General features: G+C 36.7%; 1 protein-coding gene and 1 pseudogene across 1 annotated transcript; both read right to left on the bottom strand.

The window, feature by feature from the left end:
- Window positions 1-10,873: 10,873 nt before the first annotated feature.
- On the bottom strand, window positions 10,874-15,293 carry LOC103342195 (uncharacterized; annotated as a pseudogene).
- A 5,115-nt stretch (window positions 15,294-20,408) lies between these two features.
- Window positions 20,409-24,599, bottom strand: LOC148921125 (uncharacterized). The gene is given in 3 exon segments (XM_089044412.1): window positions 20,409-20,996; window positions 20,998-21,088; window positions 21,091-24,599. Coding segments are annotated over 3 exon segments (3,915 nt in total). The 5' UTR covers window positions 24,563-24,599; the 3' UTR covers window positions 20,409-20,644.
- Window positions 24,600-25,078: the final 479 nt, after the last annotated feature.

Here is a 25,078-nt window from a genome sequence, read left to right as displayed (position 1 = left end):
TGTAGGCACTGGCGGACCCAGAAATTTTTGAGCGGAGGTGCAATATTGACTAAGTATGAAAATGGTTTTTCGGAATAATCATTTTCTCAAGATAATTTTTGGCGGCTTTTATTCCTTATACATCAAATAAGAAAACTTGAATTTATGGGATTTTAGTATGAAGTATATATTGACTTAATGAGCCATCATTTTTAGCTTAAATTGTATTTTGCACTAAAACCGAATTTTCATATTTTGATTTGGTGGGAATTTGATTTTCTAGTATTTTTATTTGAATCCAAATGGGGGGTACTTCCTTATTTACATTGTAAACTTAAGTAAATGGAGTAATATAAAAATAAATAAAAGTAAAAAGACAAAGACATTTACTTACATTGTAAACTTAAGTAAATGGAGTAATATAAAAATAAATAAAAGTAAAAAGACAAAGACATTTACTTAAATGTTGAAAATGGAAATAAGGTAATCTGTACACCAGTTGAGCAAAGGGGCAATTTGAAGCACCTACAATAGTTTTTCAGAAAGGAGGTGCATCTGCACCTCCTTGCGCCTTAATAGATCCGCCTCTGCCTCTAGACAAGCATTTTTTGCCTTAGTTCTTTATTTGATCCATTTTGTCATGTTTCAGGTATGTTATTAAACTCTTAATCTTTTTCTTTACCTCATAATGATCAATTTGTGGTCATCGTGACACTACTACATTTTACACTTTGCGCGAAGAAGAGAATTTCATCGCGCAAAATACATTGTAGTCGAACATATTTCAGCGCAATGAAACTTCGTCACTCGAGAATCCGTCGCGCAAAGATCGTGAAGAAAGACTTTGTGCGACAAAGTTTTTTCATTGGTCGCAGAGTGACTTTGTGCGACAAAAAAATTGGTCGCGCATGTTTTGCGTGTGAAAAAATTGATCGCGCAAAAATTCCGAGTCCCATTTTTGGTACCCCGCCCAAATTTTTAGAGTTTTGCGCGACGAAATATTTTGTCACACAAGGTTTTTGACTTTTTGTTTTATTATTTCTTTAATATTAATTTAATTATATTAATTTTTTCGAATTTTTACTTTTTAAATTTAATTTAATTGTATGATTTTTTTCATTACTATAATTTAAATTGATATTAATTTAATTATATTAATTTATTCAAATTTTTACTTTTTAAATTTAATTTAATTGTATGATTTTTTTTAACTACTTTAATTTAAATTGACATATTCAAAATAAAATTACATATGAAATATAGTGATCTAGTTATCCAATAAATATATATATATAATATTCAAAATGTACACATAAATTAACAAAGTACAATCATAAAATCCTAATACAAGCGTATATTGTGGTGGTAGTGGCGGATGATATGTTTTGATAGCTTCCTAATCCTCAACTTTAGCCATCAAAGTCTCGATGATTCCCTAAAAAAAAAAAAGGTCAAATAACAACAACAACAAAAAACAAAAAAACAAAAAAAAGGCATAATCTCCCCTAAAATTGTTATACCACAAATCCAACCCAAACTCCAATCCCTCCCCTTTACTCAACCCCAAATCCCACACAAACTCAAAACTAACTCCAAAAACACATATTAATGGAAAAAAATTTAAAATTTGGAGAGAATATACCTTTTGGCAAGATTGAGAGTGAGTGAGAATGAGAGAGAGAAGTGAGTGTGAGAGAATTAGAGAAGATAGTGATAGAGAGATGAGAGAGTGAGTGGGAGTGAGAGATAGTGAAAAGAGAGATGGGAGAGTGAGTGAGATAGTGAAGAGAGAGATGATGAGAGATTAAGTGAGAATGAGAGAAAGGGTGGGATTTGAGGAGAAGGAAAGAGAGAGGAGAGGTAAGAGTAGAGAAAGACATTGAGAAATTCCTCGTCCCATTTTGGTACCCTAAATTTTTAAATTTTTGTGACGAAAAATACATATTGATCGCATAAAGTCTAAAAAATTCCTCGTCCCATTTTTGGTACCCGCCCAAATGTTTGCGTGTGAAAAATATATATTGATCGCACAAAGTCTAAAAAATTTAAAATAAAAAAATCCGTGTCCTATTTTTGGTACCCTTAAATTTTTAGAATTTTGCGCTACGAACTGTTGGTCGCAAACTTTTGAGAGACGAAAAATTGGTTCGTAGCACAATATTTATAAAAATAATTGTTATGAATAATAAAAAATAAAATTATTTTATTTTATGATTTAAAATATAAATAAGGTTAAAGCTACTTAATAAATGTATATACTATTCAATTTCTTAAGTGTTATACGTACAAAATAAATAAATTTAAAGCTACTTAATATATATATATATATATAGACACACACCATTCAACGATCCAATCGTCAGACTTGTTTGTATATACTTTAAGATCGTATACCCCAAAAATCGCAAAAAATAAACATTCAGAAATCTAGTAACGGGACAAAACTTTTCGATGGTTATAAATGAAAAATCACGATTTAACGGTTATTTTAACTCCAATTTTGATGATTTTTTTACAGCTACACTCCTTGACCCTATAAGAATACAATGACTGAATTTGATCTTCAATTTAAAATATTTACGCTAGTGGATACCACAAAATCTTATGTTATATTTAACGAAAGTATAAATAAACTCTTAATTGTTAGTGAATATATTGTTTTGATGGCATATGCATTCTACGAAACTAGTTTCAACGATCCAACCGTCAAACTTGTTTGTTTATACTTTGAGATCATATACGCCAACAATTAGAAAAAATAAAAATTCAGAGATCAAGTAACGAGACAAAACTTTTCGACGGTTATAAACGAAAAATCATGATTTAATGGTTATTTTAACTCCGATTTTGATGATTTTTTACAACTACAGTTCTTGACCCTATTTGAATACAATGACTGAATTTGATCTTCAATTTAAAATATTTACACTAGTGGATACCACAAAATCTTATGTTATATTTAACGAAAGTATAAATAAACTCTTAATTGTTAGTGAATATATTGTTTTGATGGCATACGCATTCAACAAAACTAGCTCAACAATCCAACCGTCAAACTTGTTTGTTTATACTTCAAGATCATATACACCAAAAATCGGAAAAAATAAACATTCAGAGATCAAGTAATTGGACAAAAAATTTCGACGGTTATAAATGAAAAATCACAATTTAATGGTTATTTTAACTCCGATTTTGATGATTTTTTACAACTACACTCCTTGACCCTATATGAATACAATGAACTAATTCGATCATCAATTTAAAAAATATATTTTCTAACAACAATCCGAACAACAATAATATATTTTTCTAACAAAAATCCGATCCGATCTAAAATAATAAATTTAAAGCTACTTAATAAAAATATATATACCGTTTAATTTCTTAAGTGTTATGCATACAAAATAAAATAAATAAAAAATTGGTTTAGGCGACGAAATGTTTGGATTACGCCATGCAAAGATTTTAAAAAATAATTTTTTTATTTTATTTATTTTTATAAGGACTTTGCACGACGAAGTTTATTGTTTTGTCGCGCAAAGTCACTTTGAGCGACGATGTATTGTCGTCGCACAAAAGTTTGTCCCCCAAAGTCACTTTGCGCGACGAATTGTTTTTCGTCGCTCAAAATTTGGTCGCGCAAGACTTTGAGCGACGAATTGTTTTCCGTAGCGCAAAATTTGGTCGCGCAAGGGTTATTTTTTACTAGTGTGATTAAGATCTTGAATTTGCGTTTGAAAAACATTGAACGAAAAAACCACTCTCTGTTATGTGTAAAAATTAGATTAATCACCTGTTTCTTTATTTCGTTTAAAGCATGTATTATGTTTTCTAATTCCTCATAACATTTTATTTCATCCAAAAAAAATATTTATATGTTTTCAAATAAGGATCATAACTATTTGTATGTAGGTGTGCTTCAATAATGGGATAAGGTTTTGCATTTTAAGGAAGCTGTATTTACATACAAGTCACATGAAGACCTGAAAGCTGCATTCAAACACCTCATTCAGTTGGAAGTGGGCTTCGAGGACTAGTGATATAGTGACTGTTATAGTTTCAGGTGAAGAAATTAATCTTTAGTGCCTACAAATACTGGATAGATTTTATTTGGGAGCTTTAAAAATAAGAAAAGGGACAATAATGCAGGACGGATATGATAAGGCTGTTAGACCCAATCCAAGTCACAAGCATATTGTTATTGATAAGTCAGTTGTGGATTTGAATTTGAATAGTTGATATGCTGATAATGCTTTTTTGTAATTAAGCTGATCCCTTGTTTATTGGAACAGCTCTTGTAATTTGAATTGTAAGATATCAATACAATAATATAAATACGTGCTTACACCAGAGTTACTGGTGTGGCCTTTTCTCCCATTTCCTCAGTCTTTCATGGTATCAAGAGCTCTTATTATCTAACGATTTTTTTTTCCCCACGTTTCCCATGGCCAACTCTGATAGCTCTGCTCTTCCTCCCAATGACCAAAATCCTTCCAATACCAACAACACCAATGACCAAAGTCCTATGTCCACCATCAACAACCAACCCCATCAGCCACCTGCTGTTTCCACCATCATTACCATCAAATTGACCCGCTCCAACTACCCACTGTGGTTGGCTCAAATTTCTCCAATTCTTCGTAGTCGTGATCTTTTTGGCTACGTTGATGGCACAGTCCTTTGTCCTCCCAAGTTTCTTCCTGGTAGAGACGAAAGTGTCGTCAACCCTTCTTATCCCTATTGGGTCCAGCAAGACCAGACAATATTGAGTTGGATAAACAACTCACTCACTCCGTCTGTGTTGTCTACTGTGGCGTTGTCTCCCACATCTCGTCAATCCTGGTTATCCTTGGAACGTCGCTATGCATCCACCTCTCACAACCGCATCCTTCATCTGCGTAATGAGCTTCTTCGCACCGCCAAAGGCGACTTGTCCGTTTCAGATTACCTGGACAAAATCAATTCGATTGCAGATAATCTTGCCCTCGCAGGAAGCCCCATTGTGGATCCTGATCTTGTTACTATTATTATGAACAACGTCGGACCAGCTTTTGAAGTTACTGTTAGTGCTGCACATGGCCGAGGACACTCCGATTACATATGAGGCCTTGGAGGCTCTCTTACTCACTACTGAGCGTCGTCAAGGTGAACAGGCGCAACCACAAGTTGATCCGACCACAGGAGTTTCTGCATTTGCTGCTGCTCGTGGTCGTGGAGGTCGAGGAAGATCGTTTGGGAGAGGTTTTACCCCAAACCGCAATAGCAATCCCAATTCTGGTGGTCGCGGTCAGTTTCGACCAAACTCCAATTTTCAGCGCAATGGTGCTTGGTGATGCTTCCTCTTCTCTGTTTCATCATCCGATTTGTGGAAATAATGGGCATCAGGCCCTTGATTGTTTTAACCGCATGAACATGGCCTATGAGGGTAGGGTTCCTACTCGTCGTCTCTCTGCTATGGCATCTCAGTCCAACACCAATCCTCGCCCAAATGCCAACACTTGGTTGATTGACACAGGTGCAAACTCTCATATTACTCCTGATCTTGGCACCCTAAACAACCCTCGAGAGTACAATGGTAATGATCAAGTGGGAGGCATAGGTAGTGATTCTGGACTTACTATTACTCATACTGGGACTGTTGATTTTCATACCCCCTCCTCCAATTTTCAATTAAATAATGTTTTGCGATGTCCTACAGCTTCTTCCAGTTTACTTTCTGTTCATCAATTTACTCTAGATAACAATTGCTACTTTCTCATTTATCCTGATTTCTTTCTGATAAAGGACCTCAAAACCCAGAGGACGCTTTTCCGAGGGAGATGTGAGAATGGGCTCTATCCGCTACGCTCTAGTCCACCTTTATCATTTCAAGCCTTGGCCGCCTCCATTGGCACCCGTGTTTCTGCTCAAACTTGGCATTCACGCTTGGGGCATCCTGCAGTACCAATAATCAAGTTTTTAATTTCGAATAAAAAAGTACCTTCTTGTGGGTCTTCTCAGTTTGCTTTTTGTCATTCCTGTCCGTTAGCAAAAAGTTCTAAGTTACCTTTTCATACTTCATCATCTCAGTCTCAATTTCCTTTGCAACTTGTACACTCTGATGTATGGAGTTCTCCCATTAGTTCAATCAATGGATTTCGATATTATCTTCTGTTTGTTGATGATTTTTCACGATACACATGGCTTTATCCAATGAAAAATAAATATGAGGTTCATGGTATTTTTGTTCAGTTTAAAACGTATGTTGAAAATTTGCTTTCTTGCAAAATCAAGTCTTTGCAGTGTGATGAAGGAGGGGAATACACTAAAACAGCTTTAAAACAGTTCTTAGCTTCTCATGGCATTCATCAACGCTTCTCATGTCCTAAGCATCCGGAACAAAATGGGTTAGCAGAGCGAAAACACCGTCATCTAGTTGATTCTGGGTTAATTCTTCTAACTCACTCAAATATGCCTTTAAAATATTGGGTAGAGGCTTTTAGGACTTCTGTTTATCTCATAAATCGTTTGCCAACACGAGTCTTAGAACAAAAATCTCCTTATGAGAAGTTATTTCACACCTCTCCGAATTATGATTTTATTCGAGTTTTTGGGTGTACTTGTTTTCCTCTTATGCGTCTATATAACAAAAACAAACTTGAACCTCGCTCTAAGTCTTGTGTGTTCATGGGATATTCATTAAATCATCTTGGTTATCAATGTTTGGACCTCAGTACAGGACGCACTTACATCTCAAGACATGTGTTGTTTGATGAAGAGACTTTTCCATTCAAAATTCTCACATCTACTCGGCAGAGCAGTCCTTCAGACCCAGGTGACTCTTCTCCATCTCTCAGTTTTGAATTTTCTGTTTTATCTGATCCCACAGTTCCAGGACCAAATCCTACTTCGCAGCCTCATATGAGCCCAAATAGTGCACTCATTCCGTTAACAGCCACAGCTTCCAATTTGCAGCCCACTTCTCAGCTTCACAACTTAGCAATACCTCCTCTACCCTCATCAAACACGCCTCATATACCAGAAGTTGTCACCGTCTCAAATACCTCTACTCCAAACACTATTATGCAATCCCTTGCTCCCATCATTGAACCACAACTAGTCTCAGTTTCTCCTTCAGTAGTTCCAAGTTCTGATGATGCAGGCAATTCCGCAGAAGCTCTACCAGTGCGCATGGTTACTCGCTCACAGACTGGCCATCTAAAACCGAATCCCAAATATGCATTTAATTCAGTGGTTGATGTCTCAGAGGTTGAACCCACATGTTTTAGCAAAGCAGTGAAACAACAAGCATGGCGTCAGGCCATGGCTACAGAATTTAGTGCCCTCCAGCGTTGCGGAACTTGGGTATTGGTTCCAGCTGCTTCTCACATGAATATCTTACCCAATAAATGGGTGTACAAGATAAAGAGAAAATCTGATGGTTCTATTGAGAGGTTTAAAGCTCGTTTGGTCGCTAATGGGTTCCATGAGCAAGAGGGTCTCGATTATACAGAGACTTTCAGTCCTGTGGTAAAGCATACAACCATTCGGATGGTTCTAAGTTTGGCAATTTTGAATAAGTGGTCAGTACGACAATTAGATGTGCAAAATGCTTTTCTTCATGGTTTTTTAAATGAAGATGTTTTCATGCGACAGCCACAGGGATTTGTTGATCCTCAATATCCAAATCATGTTTGCAAATTGCAGAGGTCTCTGTACGGACTTAAACAAGCTCCAAGAGCTTGGTTTCAGAGGTTTAGTGACTACTTGCTTGCTCTTGGCTTTCAAGAGTCTAAATGTGATTATTCTCTATTCATATATAATCATGATGGTGTTTATTTGGTGCTGCTAATCTATGTTGACGACATTTTGTTAACTGGAAATAGTTTGCCTCAGATTATGAATTTAATTCAGACTTTGGGTAAGCTATTCTCCATGAAGGACCTTGGGCTCCTCAATTACTTTTTGGGAATTGAAGTCACGTATAAGGGTGATTGTGTTCACTTGACACAAGCTAAGTATGCAACTGATTTATTGGTACGCACTGGATTTACAGATTGTAAGCCTTTGTCCACTCCATGTGCTTCAGGTCAAAAATTAAGTATGTATTCTGGTGAACCTCTTTCTGATCCTACCGAGTACAGGCAAGTTGTTGGTGCTTTGCAGTATTTAACGATTACCCGGCCTGATCTTTCTTACTCTGTAAATCAAGTATGCCAATTTATGCATTCTCCAACCACAACTCACTGGCAAGCGGTCAAACGAATTCTCCGATATCTGAAATTCACATTTGATCATGGTTTACGGTATAAACCAGGTTCGCTGCAGTTAAGTGCTTATTCCGATGCTGATTACGCCGGAGATCCTGATTCACGGCATTCTACTAGTGGCTATTGCATTTTCTTAGGCTCCAATCTTATTTCATGGAGCTCAAAGAAACAGAAGACTGTTTCAAGATCAAGTACGGAAGCCGAATATCGTCAGCTTGCATATACAGCCGCAGAATTATCATGGTTGCGTTCCTTGTTTCGTGATTTGTCACTTTCGTTGCCACCACCAATTATCTGGTGTGACAATGTTTCTTCTATCTCATTGGCATCCAATCCGGTTTTTCATTCACGAACAAAACATTTGGAGGTTGATTATCATTATGTTAGGGAAAAAGTAGTGAGGGGTGAGCTGGTTGTAAACTATATTTGTTCTCAAGACCAGACTGCAGATTTATTCACCAAAGGTCTCAGTTCGTCTCGTTTTCGTACACTGGTTCTCAAGCTGCCTGTTCTTCAACGATCACTCAGCTTGCGGGGGGATGTTAGACCCAATCCAAGTCACAAGCATATTGTTATTGATAAGTCAGTTGTGGATTTGAATTTGAATAGTTGATATGCTGATAATGCTTTTTTGTAATTAAGCTGATCCCTTGTTTATTGGAACAGCTCTTGTAATTTGAATTGTAAGATATCAATACAGTAATATAAATACGTGCTTACACCAGAGTTACTGGTGTGGCCTTTTCTCCCATTTCCTCAGTCTTTCAAAGGCGAGGAGTGGTTGTTTAGAGTCTTATACATGAAATGAATCACAATCACTTGAGAAAATGGCAATCATGCAGAGAAGAAGGGCGCAAAAATCATACTCAGTTGAGGATGAGATCATGACAGAGTTTTCATTTCCTAAAAATCAATGTTCTCTCTTGAGCAAGTGTAAATTATAAGAAATACTTTCCTACTCATGTTTCATTATTGCCACCTTCTTTTTTTATCTTTCTCCCCCTTTGATAAGTGACATGAGGAGATAGATATATGAAGAAGACAAAGAAACGGGAGTGTATGAAAGTTTTTCACGTGAATAACCCATTCAAAATATAGTTAATAAATTTACATATAGCACATTATGCATTCTCTACATTTAATACATGTATTTCTTTTACAAAATTTTGAATAATACAAGAAAAAATTACTACACTTTAAAATTTTAATAAATAGTCTATAATAGCTAAGTTTTTCACTGTATTCTTTTTTCTTTTTTTTTTTTTCTGTTCCCATATTCCACTAACTATAACCTTTAAAGTATTGAAGTAATTTCACCTATAGATTTATCCTGTGATGTGTGCATGCCACTTAGATCATTTGGTAAATCAAATGGAGAAGATGAATTGAACCTTGACTGATTTTATGAAAGCATATAAGTTTTTCATTCTATCTCAGGCATGAAAATGGTGAAGAAATCTCCAACCAAAAAGAGCAGGGTTGTTTCTGTTACAGATTTAGGAGAAGGCCTAACAGGATACTCTATAACTCTAGATTCGGTGGCTTTTAAATTGAGGGGCAGGCAGGATCTCAAGAAACATCCACAATTCAAATCCCGGTGATTGGTTGTTTAGAAGAATGTCACTGCCTAATTAATAGTAAAATATATGTACTTAAGAGATTAATTAATTATTTGTCGTCGTTGTTGGCTTTGAAGTCTTCTTCCCGTCTATCTGACTACCAACACCATGACAGAGAGAGAGCAATGTGGTCCAATAAAGTGGACGGATATGATAAGGCGAAGAGTGGAGGACGATGAGAAGTTTGAATTTTTTTTTATATTTAAATTGTTTTAACCCAAATTAATGAAAAATGAAAAATGAGAAAATTAAAATTAAGTGATGTGGTTTGTGCAAGTCCACCTTTTAAAAATGAGAAAATTAAAATTAAGTGGTCCGCCCTTTCTTTTCCAAAACTCCGCGTTTTATTGTTTTAGGTCATCACATTTGGTGATCAAAACCTTACACGCTTTTTAACATTACCAGAAAAGCACGAGGTGTCCAATCGTGGTAATAATGATGGGTGCACCTGGAAGCGATAAGTTCACCTTCTGTGAACATGTCATGCACTCCTCAACCTGTCCTTGGATTCACGTCTGTTGGGTTTCACTTTATGTCTTCTAAGCACAATGTGTTCGACAAAATGTCTTAGTGTGTTTTGAATTACTATTCTCAGGAATTTATACGATATGCATAATTTATCTTAGTTTATTTCGAGTTATAAATTAAAAACTCTACGCAACACCCCCTTGCAAAAATCATAGATTTAAAACTTAAATGTCAAAATAGTTCCTATATTTTTATATATACCGGTCAATTTAGTCACGTTTAAATTCAGTTTAAATTAATTTCAAAAAAATTGTAATTGATTATAAATATGCTAATTCAATCTAAAAATAAAATAAAATAAAATAGGGTAGAATTGGAAAAATTGCTGGCTTGACATGTCCAAATCAATAGTCATGGCTCATGGCCCAGTGGAAGGGACAATTTATTTATGTGGCATGTGGTCTAGGATTCCCATTATATCATGTACACATGTTCATATTGATTTCCGCGATCTTGGATATATTTGGTCCCACCTCAGACATGAAGTTGCTAAGGAAATTTCAAGCCAAAAAGTAGAGTTGCTTTGTTCTATAATTAATGTGTTCTAACCCTCCAACTCCAAGTATCATACAATCATTAATTTTTTGTGATATTTGCTACATTCCACAAATATAAAATAAAATATAAAAGATACACACCAAATATAGAACACACCAGAAAGGCAGGCACAGTTCTTATTTCTTAGATCTTAAAATACCCCAGGCATAATTAACTAGGAGTCCAAACTTGCATTGTTCCTCTTAATCAATTCAACGTCTCCACCACCTTTGATTTATGTAAACATGTGTTTGATGAATACCAATTCTTTCTTCCAGCTGAGGGAATATCTTGAGAAGGATGTTGTACATAGCTCTGTAATACCACTTACTCCATCTCTTGCACAAAACAAGTGACCCAACAGCAACTCCAAAGCCAAATGTAAATCCAATTTCGACAATAATAAGATCCCAATTAACCTCACGATGATTTCCAGAATTTGGAGGCCTTACATTTACTGTTGGTGGTAGTGGAAATCTGCTTTGTCATCCACCGTCAAAGGAAACCCCGTAGTCCTTTGTTACCTGTAAAGGAGGATGGTAGAAATGTTGGATTCTTGGTTGGGATCCTGCCAACCAGTTGATTATATGAGAGATTCAAGAATGAAAGAAAAGTAAGCTCTGCCAACTGCGGTGGAATGCACCCACTCAGCTTGTTCTGTGATAGGTCCAAGGACTCGAGTACCTGCATGTTACCAAATGAGGATGGGATTTCGCCCGTGAATGCATTTCGGGACAAGTTAAGGACACGTAGTGAGTTAAATTCTCCCATTTCCTTAGGTATGGGTCCACTGAAGTTGTTGCTTCAGAAGTCAATCGAGGTAAAGATAGATAAAATCTTTACCAGTTCCATCTCGAAACCTTTGCTAGTAACTATTACACTTACACCATACTCTAAAGAAAAACCATCATCTGCATTAGAAGAACGAACATGTAGACTGCCAGTGTACGGAGATTTAGCCTTTCTTTCGAGACAGGGTGTAGACTTTGCTAGGTTGCAGAAAATCAAGTGATGTCTAAGCCAGGGATATCCTTTTGTATGTGATCCAACGACAATTGTCCATAGGGAACCATTTTCGGTAGCCATCATTTCCCACCATGTTCTCCAATTTATTCCGTGTATTTCACCACTGAAATTATTATCAGCTAGGTCTATGATTTGAAGCCCTGGCCAGGTGCCATTGGTGTTGAGACATTCAATGCCTCCATAAAAGTTGTTGGAGCGCAAAACAAGGATACGCAAGGTGGAAATGTTCTTCAACAAGCATGGGAAGCTATCTGTTATATTATTGTTTCCAATGTTTAAAACCTCCAACATAGTGCATTTAGCTAGAGATTTTGGAACCTTGCCATGTAACTGATTTCCACCGATCTCTAGAATTTGCAATGAACTATCTTCAGTAACTTCAACATTAGAAATAGATCCAGTGAGGTTGTTTCTCGCTAAGTTAAGTACACTGAGATCACGCATTGCAGTCAAGCATTGGGGAATCATGCCACTCAGAGAATTATTGGACAGATTAAGAATCTGAAGATTTGAGGCATTGCATATTGATGCTGGAATGAGCCCATGCAAGTTATTGCTTGAAAGAGAGAAGAACAGTGTGTTTGTAAGGAAATCACCAATGTTCAATGGTATAGAGCTGAAATTATTTCTCGAGTAATCCAGATACTTGGCAAATGATAGGAAAGTTGGGATTTTCCCCTGGAGTTGGTTTGAATGAAGGTCAACAGTTTCCACTGTAGAATTAGGTAAAGAATCATCTAGTGCTACCAAGTAGTTACAAGAAAGATTTAGGGTAGAAAGTTGATTGGAACTCCAAATCCAATCGGGTATCTTGCCTTGGATATGGTTTTCTGAAAGGTCCACACTGGATAATGTGGAGTGATTTCTCAAGAAATAAGGGATTGTTTTCAATTTGTTACTAGCCAAATTCAATGAATCAATTTGAGGAAATGAGGAATATGAGGAATCAGTACCGTTGTATAAACTCAGTAAGCTATTGTACGAAAGGTCAATGTTCCAAAGATTTTCCAGCTGTTGAAGGCCATTGAACGGAAAGGCATTGAAATTGTTGGAAGAAAGATAAAGTGATTCAAGGCCTTGAAAATTAAATATAGACACCGATATTTGTCCTTCCAAATTGTTGAAGCTTAAATCAAGGGTAACTAAGTTGAAAGAGACATTAGAAAATGCAAGTTCACCAGAGAATTGATTGTGGGAAAGATTTAGTTGTGACAATAAGGGAAGAGAAAAGAGTGACGACGGGATTGATCCAGTAAAATTGCAACTTGAAAGATCTATTGTGGACAGCATTTTGAGGTTGCTAATTGATTCAGGCAATGACCCTGAAAAGTTTGTATCGCGTAGAATCAACCACTGAAGAGATCCATTATTCCTGGAAAATTCTGGCAAGGAACCACCAAGTTTAAGATTACCCGAAAGGTCAATAGTTTGTAGAGTAGGTACCTGAAAGATCTCGTTGGGAAATGTTCCATTCAACTGACAACCACTGAGACTGAAGGAAGTCAACTTTGAGAAATTGACAAAGAATTCTGGAACCGTACTAGAGATGTTGTTCCCACTCAAGTACAATATCCTCAAGTTTGAAAAGTCGGCAAAGTATTTTGGAATTGGACCGGAGATGCTGTTCCCACTCAAGTCCAACTCCCTTAGGTTTGAAAGGTTGGCAAATGATCCAGAAATTGGACCGGAGATGCTGTTCCCACTCAAGTCCAACTCCGTCAAGTTTGAAAAGTTGGCAAATGATCCTGGAATTAGACCGGAGATGTTGTTCCCTCCCAAGTTCAATATCCTCAAGTTTGAAAAGTCGGCAAATGATCCTGGAATTAGACCGGAGATGCTGTTCCAACTCAAGTCCAACTCCCTCAAGTTTGAAAAGTTGGCAAATGATCCTGGAATTGGACCGGAGATGTTGTTCCTACTCAAGTCCAACTCCCTCAAGTTTGAAAAGTTGGCAAAGCATCCTGGAATTAGACCGGAGATGTTGTTCCCACTCAAGTTCAATATCGTCAAGTTTGAAAAGTCGGCAAATGATCCTGGAATTGGACCGGAGATGCTGTTCCCACTCAAGTCCAACTCCCTCAAGTTTGAAAAGTTGGCAAAGGATCCTGGAATTAGACCGGAGATCTTGTTCCAACTCAAGTCCAACACCCTCAGGTTTGAAAAGTTGGCAAAGGATCCTGGAATTGGACCGGAGATGCTGTTCAGACCGGAGATGTTGTTCCCTCTCAAGTTCAATATCCTCAAGTTTGAAAAGTCGGCAAATGATCCTGGAATTAGCCCGGAGATGCTGTTCCAACTCAAGTTCAACATCCTCAAGTTTGAAAAGTCGGCAAATGATCCTGGAATTGGACCGGAGATGTTGTTCCTACTCAAGTCCAACTCCCTCAAGTTTGAAAAGTTGGCAAATGATCCTGGAATTGGACCGGAGATCTTGTTCCAACTCAAGTCCAACACCCTCAGGTTTGAAAAGTTGGCAAAGGATCCTGAAATTGGACCGGAGATGCTGTTCCCACTCAAGTCCAACTCCCTCAAGTTTGAAAAGTTGGCAAATGATCCTGGAATTGGACCGGAGATGTTGTTCCAACTCAAGTTCAACTCCCTCAAGTTTGAAAAGTCGGCAAATGATCCTGGAATTAGACCGGAGATGCTGTTCCAACTCAAGTCCAACTCCCTCAAGTTTGAAAAGTTGGCAAAGGATCCTGGAATTGGACCGGAGATCTTGTTCCAACTCAAGTCCAACACCCTCAGGTTTGAAAAGTTGGCAAAGGATCCTGAAATTGGACCGGAGATGCTGTTCCCACTCAAGTCCAACTCCCTCAAGTTTGAAAAGTTGGCAAATGATCCTGGAATTGGACCGGAGATGTTGTTCCAACTCAAGTTCAACTCCCTCAAGTTTGAAAAGTCGGCAAATGATCCTGGAATTAGACCGGAGATGCTGTTCCAACTCAAGTCCAACTCCCTCAAGTTTGAAAAGTTGGCAAAGGATCCTGGAATTGGACCGGAGATCTTGTTCCAACTCAAGTCCAACACCCTCAGGTTTGAAAAGTTGGCAAAGGATCCTGAAATTAGACCGGAGATAGTTTCGCTACTAAGGTCAAGACCAACAACATGCCCATTACTAGTGCAAGTAACACCAACCCAAGAACAACAGTCGGTGCTTGAATTCCAAGATATAACCTTGGTTGAGTATGAAGGTTGATCAAATTGAAGGCTTTTCTTCAAATGGAGCAACGATTGTTGCTGGTCTTTAATACACTGGCTGCGAACTGCAGGGAGGAGGATATTGAAGCAGAGGAGGAAAGAGTAATGCAGCAAAGTTTTCATTTTGGAAAAACTTTTTAGCTGATGAGGGAAAGTGATGAGCAAATAACTGATGAGAAAGAAAGGTTGTGGTGGCCTTAATATATATATGCATGGTTGGGGTGGCTTTGATGAGATTGAATCTTTGTCTTGGCTTGACTTTGAAGTCTTCTACCAGCATCTAATCTTTGATTCGTGGTTGTAGTAGTAACCAGGAAAATAGGACAAAAGAAAAATAATAATGATGTAGCTTTAATAATGACGTGTAAAAAGGCCTCCACGAGATTCGTGGTTAGCTTGACTTGTTCACTTTAAAGTCTTTCTATGGAGAGCTGCTTTTGATAAAATAATAGCATGTATAATTGGTACCACGTTAGTTTGAATTGTTTATATTCTTCATTTTTCATTTCATTGCCGGTTGCTAAAATTATATTTTTTTGGAATGAGTCAGTAATTATGCTCGACCATATCTCAAGTTCACGTACAACTGATTCTTACTAAACTTATTATGTGTAATATTTAAGCGCTTATCCATAGTGAAAAGAAAAATAAAAAATAACATATTAATCATAGGTTTTGTTGCTCCCAAAAAAAAATTATGTATCTTTATGTATTGACAAGTCACATTTAATTTATGTATCTTTTCTACAAAAAATTTAATATCTGGGTTTAGGCATAATTATCATCCATGCTCTTTAATGCAATTGGCACAATTATTTGTGCTTTATGAGGTTGGCCACGGTTCAACCATGTTTTAAAAATTCGGTTTCTTCTATAGGAGTGTCTTTTAATCAAAAGGCACGATTTTTTTTTCTTCCTAAAAACTCATACTTTTGAGCGTGGAAAATATCATTATTCTGACAACATCGAGAACAAATTGTGATTTAACTTTTGTAATAGTGTCACTTTCGCACACAAATCTTTGGTGTCTAAAGTGTTTATTTATTTTGAAAACAAATTAGTAGCAATTTGAGATCTCACACATACAGAATGGGCCATATACTAATAAGGTAAATACTCTACAGAGTGGATAATGAGGTCATTCAACTGTACACCACATTTTCTCATCGACAAAATCACATTCAAAATTGTACTTGAAAAAGAAAATATCAACCAAAAATATATTAATATGAAGCATCCCCGTATAGGGCACGTGTATCACAAATTACAAATTCCCCTTATGAACATTAATTACTTGCACAAACCTATTTCTGTTTGCTGAAAAAAGTATTATTTGCATAAGAGAGCTGCTACAAAATTCCACAACGTTCCCTAATTTCAAATTGAGAAAAAAAGGAGAAGATAAGATCTCCTTTTGAAGGGGAAAGAAAGATGCGTAACTAATGCATGTACAACACAGGGAAGAAAAAGAGAAAAGCAGACTTAGAACAAGCAATCCAACATCAAATCCCACAAGGACAGGGAAACAATAAATCCCTGCCAAAACGAAATAGCAATAACTATTACTTCGGCACCTATGCCTAAAAACAACACATCTCCCATCAGCTTACGCTACCATATAACCTGAATCCAAATGGCTCTACGAATTGTTTGACGAAGACTTTTTTGGTGGGGGGGAAGAACACATGAGTCAAAATGTAGAACACAACACATTTGGATATTAAAAGAAACAAGGGTTAATTGCACTTTAGTGCAACTTTTCAAATGAGATTCTAAAATAATAAGATTCTTGACATTTTGGATTAAACCCTTACTAGCTACAACATTAGTTTGAATTGTTTATATTCTTCTTCACTGTCTGTTAGAAATTGGGTTTAGAAGGCTTGATTGGTTCTTATTGTTCAACGAGAACCTCCTAGCTTTGATGAGATTAGATCTTTGTGGTTGTTGCTGGCTTGACCTTGAAGTCTTCTACCAATATCTTATCTTTTAGTAATAGGGGAATGCTAACAACATTCTCTCCAATCTTCTTTTTTGGACCTTCTTCCTTTTCCTCATGACATGTGTCACTTTCTTTAAAATAAAAACAATGTAATTAATGCATCAAATAGGAAAACATTTGTTTTCAAATTTACCCTTATTTATTGTATTGATTTTAATGTTTACTTAAATTTATTATCCAAATTTGTTACAACTTTCTTATCACCTTGTTAAAAAATTAAATAGGAAAAAACATTAGTTTTTTTTTTTTTTCTTTTGAAAGACTCCAACAAATAAGACTTACCTAATTAATGGTTTAGAAAAAAAAAATTAATTAGACTTAACGAATTAATGGTTTGAAAATGCAATTAATGAACTTCCTTTTAAAACAGATTTCCTTAGAAGGATGTCTTTTGTCCGTATAAAAAAAGGATATATCTTTTGTGGATTTTTTTAAGGCCATTATTGTGTTTTTTTTAACCATAAACAAAAACCGTTTTTCCTCTAAAAATATAGACATTTTCTTTAAAAAAAAACATAATTTTTATAATTTTTTTACGTACGGTAAAAGAGTTGTAAAAAAAAGGGGATAAATTGAAGGACAATACATTTAATAAGGGTAAACTTGGAAAACAAAAGGTGGTTGTTTGATGTATTAATGTCATTATTTTAAGTGTATGAGAAGTGACACATGTCATTAGGAAAAGGGAGAAGGTCCAAAAGAGAAGGTTACTAGCATTCCCCGTCATTCAATTAAACAAACACTAACAGTTAGTTCCTTCTCATGTGAAATTTTTTACATTTCTTACTTCTTCACATGCACACTGCCTTTCCTTAACTGGTATGTTAATTTTCTATTATGTCTGAACTTATTGATGTGTATGAGTTTCTATTGTGTATTGGGGGAACAAACAAAACGGAACATAGATTAGTCAATGAAATAATGTATGTAATTTCCATTCTTTCTTTATGTAATTTTCATATTAAATGACGAAGAAAATTCTAGAGGAAGACTGATTAGTCAATGAAATAATGTATTGAATTTTCGTTCTTTCTTTATGTAATTTTCATATTAAACAACAAAGAAAATTCTAGAGGAAGATAGATTAGTTAATGAAATAATGTATGAAATTTCCGCTCTTTCCATATGTAATTTTCATATTAAATGACGAAGAAAATTCTAAAGGTAGACTTATCAGAAAAGGATATACATGTGCTCATAAATAAAAAAGTAAAATACGTGTCCTCCTCCTTTGTTCTGAGGAGTGGGACAAAAATGGGTGTTTATAAGACTTGAGGAAGGCTTTTACCAATTAATCAATGAAGACTAGAGGAAGAATTTTACCAATCAATCAATGAAGACTAGAGGAAGACTTAAATACCAATGAATGGCTCCTTTTTTGGTTGGGGGAACGTGTGTTTGGGTGTTAAAACTCATTGGAGAAAGACTAGAGGACTATACCACATCATGTGGTAGATAATGTGTCAATTTGCAAATAAATTTAGTAGCAAGTGGACTATACTAGCCACCTACAACTTTAAGCATGATCATTCAGATAATGCTTGCATCCTCTGTTTTACCGCGGCTGCTAACACAAAGAAAGCCATGCTTTTGTTGCCTCTTCTACCTCCACGTGGCATTGCTCTGTCGGGCTTTCTCCTATTGCGGAGAATTCCCCACTACTGCCTTTGATAGGAGTATGGGCTGTGTCTAAGTTAGTGTGGTTGATCTTCCTAATTGCCTTAGTTAGCTTTGCCTTACCAACTATCTAATCAGACACAAGGCCCCTCCTCGGAGAGAAAGTTACTAGCAGAACTATATAAGACTTCTAATAGTTGTCACATATGATTATGTGTGTTAAACAACTTTCAACATTAACCCTAGAATTACACAGAGTAACAAATATTATTTATTGAATTATCGAAACAGTACAATATTCTCAACAACTCATTCTTGATACAATAATTGCCTACTATAGTTGTAAGCTCTCATTAACTAATTCGGTTAGAAACTAATTTCTTAACTAATCAATTAGCAAACTGACTATGCCAGCTCATCACTAATCCAGTTTAGCAATGATGAAGGTTCCTAACAATGCGATCAACCGATGTGACGTAGTGTTATTGAATAAAATATAGGCATCCCTACCACCTTATGTAAATCTCACAAGACTCCCATTCACAGAGGGGAAGAAAGAAGGAGGAATGCTAGCAACCTTCTCTTCAATCTTCTCTTTTGGACATTCTCCCTTTTTCTCATGACATGTATCACTTTCCTTACACTAAAAATAATGTAATTAATGCATCAAATAAGGTAACATTTGTTTCCAAATTTACCCTTATTTTTTGTATTGATTTTAATGTTGGGAGTTTCACTAAAACACCCAAAATGGGGGATGCAATTATAAAAAAACCCAACACCCAAAACCTATCATTACACACACTCAAAACCCATTTATAAACACACCCAAAAAATATACAATTGTTGATTTTGGGGTTGATTTTGGGTGTGTTTCTATGTTTAAATAGTGTTTGAGTTTTTTTTATAAATACATGTCTAGGATTGGGTTTATTTATAAATTTGTATTTAATGTTTACTTAAATTTATTATCCAAATTTGTTACAACTTTCTTATCACCTTGTTAAAAAAATAAATAAGAAAAAACATTAGTTTTTTTTTTCTTTTTTGAAAGACTCCAATAAATAAGACTTACCTAATTAATAGTTTAGAAAAAAAAAATCAATAATCAAACTTACCGAATTAATGGTTTGAAAATGCAATCAATGAACTTCCTTTTAAAACAGATTTCCTTAGAAGGACGTCTTTTGTATGTATAAAAAAAGGATATATCTTTTGTGGATTTTTTTAAGGTCATTATTGTGTTTTTTTTAACCCAAAAAAAAAAAAATCAAAATCAAAACAATCTGTTTTTCCTCAACAAAAAAAAAATAGACATTTTCTTTTAAAAAACAGAATTTTTTAATTTTTTAATTTTTTTACATAAGGTAAGAGAGTTGTGAGAAAAATTGGATAAATTGAAGGACAATACATTTAATAAGGGTAAACTTAGAAAACAAAAGGTGGTTTGTTTAATGTATTAATGTCATTATTTGAAGTGTATGAGAAGTGACACATGTCATGAGGAAAAAGGAGAACGTCCAAAAGAGAATGTTGGAGATAAGGATACTAGCATTCCCGTTAATGGTAACAGGGAAATAGGACAAAAGAAAAATAATATTTGGTCCCACCTTAGACATGAAGTTGCTAAGGAAATTTCAAGCCAAAGAGTAGAGTTGCTTTGTTCTATAATTAATGTGTTCTAACCCTCCAACTCCAAGTATCATACAATCATTAATTTTTTGTGATATTTGCTACATTCCACAAATATAAAATAAAATATAAAAGATACACACCAAATATAGAACACACTAGAAAGGCAGGCACAGTTCTTATTTCTTAGATCTTAAAATACCCCAGGCATAATTAACTAGGAGTCCAAACTTGCATTGTTCCTCTTAATCAATTCAACGTCTCCACCACCTTTGATTTATGTAAACATGTGTTCGATGAATACCAATTCTTTCTTCCAGCTGAGGGAATATCTTGAGAAGGATGTTGTACATAGCTCTGTAATACCACTTACTCCATCTCTTGCACAAAACAAGTGACCCAACAGCAACTCCAAAGCCAAATGTAAATCCAATTTCGACAATAATAAGATCCCAATTAACCTCACGATGATTTCCAGAATTTGGAGGCCTTTCATTTACTGTTGGTGGTGGTGGAAATCCTGCTTTGTCATCCACCGTCAAAGGAAACCCCCGTAGTCCTTTGTTACCTGTAAAGGAGGATGATGGAAATGTTGAAAACGATTCTGGTTGGGATCCTGCCAACCAGTTGATTATATGAGAGATCCAAGAATGAAAGAAAAGTAAGCTCAAGCTGCGGTGGAATGCACCCACTCGCTTGTTCTGTGACAGGTCCAAGGACTCGAGTACCTGCATGTTACCAAATGAGGATGGGATTTCGCCCGTGAATGCATTTCGGGACAAGTTAAGGACACATAGTAATTTGAATTCTCCCATTTCCTTGGGTATGGGTCCACTGAAGTTGTTTCTTGAGAAGTCAATCAAGGTAAAGATAGATAGAATCTTTACAAGTTCCATCTCTAAGCCTTTGCTAGTAACTGTGACACTTACACTATACTCTAAAGAATAACCAACATCTCTTACATAAGAAGAACCAACATCTTCACGGCCAGTGACTGGAGATTTAGCCTTTATTTTGGGAAGGCAGCGTGTAGAATCTGCTAGGTTGCAGAAAATCAAGGGATGTCCGCTTGTATATCTAAGCCAAGGATATCCTTTTGTATGTGATCCAACGACATTTGTCGATAGGGAACCATTTTCGGTAGCCATCATTTCCCGCCATGTTCTCCAATGTATTCCGCGTATTTCACCACTGAAATTATTGTCAGCTAGGTCTATGATTTGAAGCCCTGGCCAGGTGCCATTGGTGTTGAGACATTCAATGCCTCCATAAAAGTTGTTGGAGCGCAAAACAAGGATACGCAAGGTGGAAATGTTCTTCAACAAGCATGGGAATCTATCTGTTATATTATTGTTTCCAATGTTTAAAACCTCCAACATAGTGCATTTAGCTAGAGATTTTGGAACCTTGCCATGTAACTGATTTCCACCAATCTCTAGAATTTGCAATGAACTATCTTCAGTAACTTCAACATTAGAAATAGATCCAGTGAGGTTGTTTCTCTTTAAGTTAAGTATACTGAGATCACGCATTGCAGTCAAGCATTGGGGAATCATGCCACTCAGAGAATTATTGGACAGATTAAGAATATGAAGATTTGAGGCATTGCATATTGATGCTGGAATGAGCCCATGCAAGTTATTTCTTGAAAGAGAGAAGAACAGTGTCTTTGTGAGGAAATCACCAATGTTCAATGGTATAGAGCTGAAATTATTTCTCGAGTAATCCAGATACTCGGCAAATGGTAGGAAAGTTGGGATTTTCCCCTGGAGTTGGTTTGAATGAAGGTCAACAGTTTCCACTGTAGAATTAGGTAAAGAATCATCTAGTGCTACCAAGTAGTTACAAGAAAGATTTAGGGTAGAAAGTTGATTGGAACTCCAAATCCAATCGGGTATCTTGCCTTGGATATTGTTTTCTGAAAGGTCCACACTGGATAATGTGGATTGATTTCTCAAGAAATATGGGATTGTTCCCAATTTGTTAGCAGCCAAATTCAATGAATCAATTTGAGGAAATGAGGAATATGAGGAATCAGTACCATTGTATAAACTCAGCAAGCTATTGTACGAAAGGTCAATGTTCATAAGATTTTCCAGCTGTTGAGGGCCATTGAACGGAAAGGCATTGAAATTGTTGGAAGAAAGATGAAGTGATTGAAGGCCTCGAAAATTAAATATAGACACCGATATTTGTCCTTCCAAATTGTTGAAGCTTAAATCAAGGGTAACTAACTTGAAAGAGACATTAGAAAATGCAAGTTCACCAGAGAATTGATTGTGGGAAAGGTTTAGTTGTGACAATAAGGGAAGAGAAAAGAGTGACGACGGGATTGATCCAGTAAAATTGCAACCTGAAAGATCTATTGTGGACAACATTTTGAGGTTGCTAATTGATTCAGGCAATGACCCTGAAAAGTTTGTATCGCGTAGAATCAACCACTGAAGAAATCCATTATTCCTGGAAAATTCTGGCAAGGAACCACCAAGTTTAAGATTACCCGAAAGGTCAATAGTTCGTAGAGTAGGTACCTGAAAGATCTCGTTGGGAAATGTTCCATTCAACTGACAACCACTGAGACTGAAGGAAGTCAACTTTGAAAAATTGGCAAAGAATTCTGGAATCGTACCAGAGATGTTGTTCCCACTCAAGTCCAATATCCTCAAGTTTGAAAAGTCGGCAAAGAATCCTGGAATTGGACCGGAGATGTTGTTCTCACTCAAGGCCAACTCCCTCAGGTTTGAAAGGTTGGCAAATGATCCTGGAATTGGACCGGAGATGCTGTTCCCACTCAAGTCCAACGTCCTCAGGTTTGAAAAGTTGGCAAAGGATCCTGGAATTAGACCGGAGATGCTGTTCCCACTCAAGTTCAATATCCTCAAGTTTGAAAAGTCGGCAAATGATCCTGGAATTGGACCGGAGATGCTGTTCCCACTCAAGTCCAACTCCCTCAAGTTTGAAAAGTTGGCAAATGATCCTGGAATTGGACCGGAGATGCTGTTCCCACTCAAGTCCAACTCCCTCAGGTTTGAAAAGTTGGCAAATGATCCTGGAATTGGACCGGAGATGCTGTTCCCACTCAAGTCCAACTCCCTCAGGTTTGAAAAGTTGGCAAAGTATCCTGGAATTAGATCGGAGATGGTGTTCCCACTCAAGTCCAACTCCCTCAGGTTTGAAAAGTTGGCAAAGGATCCTGGAATTGGACCGGAGATGCTGTTCCCACTCAAGTCCAACGTCCTCAGGTTTGAAAAGTTGGCAAAGGATCCTGGAATTAGACCGGAGATGCTGTTCCCACTCAAGTTCAATATCCTCAAGTTTGAAAAGTCGGCAAATGATCCTGGAATTGGACCGGAGATGCTGTTCCCACTCAAGTCCAACTCCCTCAAGTTTGAAAAGTTGGCAAATGATCCTGGAATTGGACCGGAGATGCTGTTCCCACTCAAGTCCAACTCCCTCAGGTTTGAAAAGTTAGCAAAGTATCCTGGAATTAGATCGGAGATGGTGTTCCCACTCAAGTCCAACTCCCTCAGGTTTGAAAAGTTGGCAAAGGATCCTGGAATTAGACCGGAGATGGTGTTCCCACTCAAGTCCAACTCCCTCAGGTTTGAAAAGTTGGCAAAGGATTCTGGAATTGGACCGGAGATGGTGTTCCCACTCAAGTCCAACTCCCTCAGGTTTGAAAAGTTGGCAAAGGATCCTGGAATTGGACCGGAGATGGTGTTCCCACTCAAGTCCAACTCCCTCAGGTTCGAAAAGTTGGCAAAGAATCCTGGAATTGGACTGGAGATTTCGTTCCAACTCAAGTTCAACTTTCTCAAGTTCGAAAAGTTGGCAAAGGATCCTGGAATTGGACCGGAGATGTAATTCAAACTCAAGTCCAACACCCTGATCAAGTTCGAAAAGTTGGCAAAGGATCCTGGAATTGGACCGAAGATATTTTCGCCACTAAGGTCAAGACCAACAACATGCCCATTACTAGTGCAAATAACACCAACCCAAGAACAACAGTCGGTGCTTGAATTCCAAGATATGAGCGGCGAAGGTTGAACAAATTGAAGGCTTTTCTTCAAATGGAGCAACGATTGTTGCTGGTCTTTAATACACTGGCTGTGAACTGCAGGGAGGAGGATATTGAAGCAGAGGAGGAAAATGTAATGCAGCAAAGTTTTCATTTTGGAAAAACTTTTTAGCTGATGAGGGAAAGTGATGAGCAAACAACTGATGAGAAAGAAAGGTTGTGGTGGCTTTAATATATATGCATGGTTGGGGTGGCTTTGATGAGATTAAATCTTTGTCTTGGCTTGACTTCGAAGTCTTCTACCAGCATCTAATCTTTGATTCGTGGTTGTAGTAGTAACCAGGAAAATAGGACAAAAGAAAAATAATAATGATGTAGCTTTAATAATGACGTGTAAAAAGGCCTCCACGAGATTCGTGGTTAGCTTGACTTGTTCATTTTAAAGTCTTTCTATGGAGAGCTGCTTTTGATAAATTAATAGCATGTATAGAGTTGATCTGGACATGTGAGTAACCAAAGGATTATACATTGGGAGAGAATGAGGAATCACATCGCTATAATATTGAAAATATCGAAAATATCGATGTAATGAAAAGAAAAAAAACTCAAAGCACACACAAAGGGATTCATACCCTTGTCATTTCACTCCTCCAACACCTTAACCACCATG

Source organism: Prunus mume, linkage group LG1 (genome assembly GCF_029339155.1).
Source record: "Prunus mume cultivar Tortuosa linkage group LG1, ASM2933915v1, whole genome shotgun sequence".
In the NCBI taxonomy this organism is placed as follows: Eukaryota; Viridiplantae; Streptophyta; class Magnoliopsida; order Rosales; family Rosaceae; genus Prunus; species Prunus mume.
The sequence above is the reverse complement of the archived record's forward strand: the minus strand, read 5'-3'. Positions and strand labels throughout refer to the sequence as shown.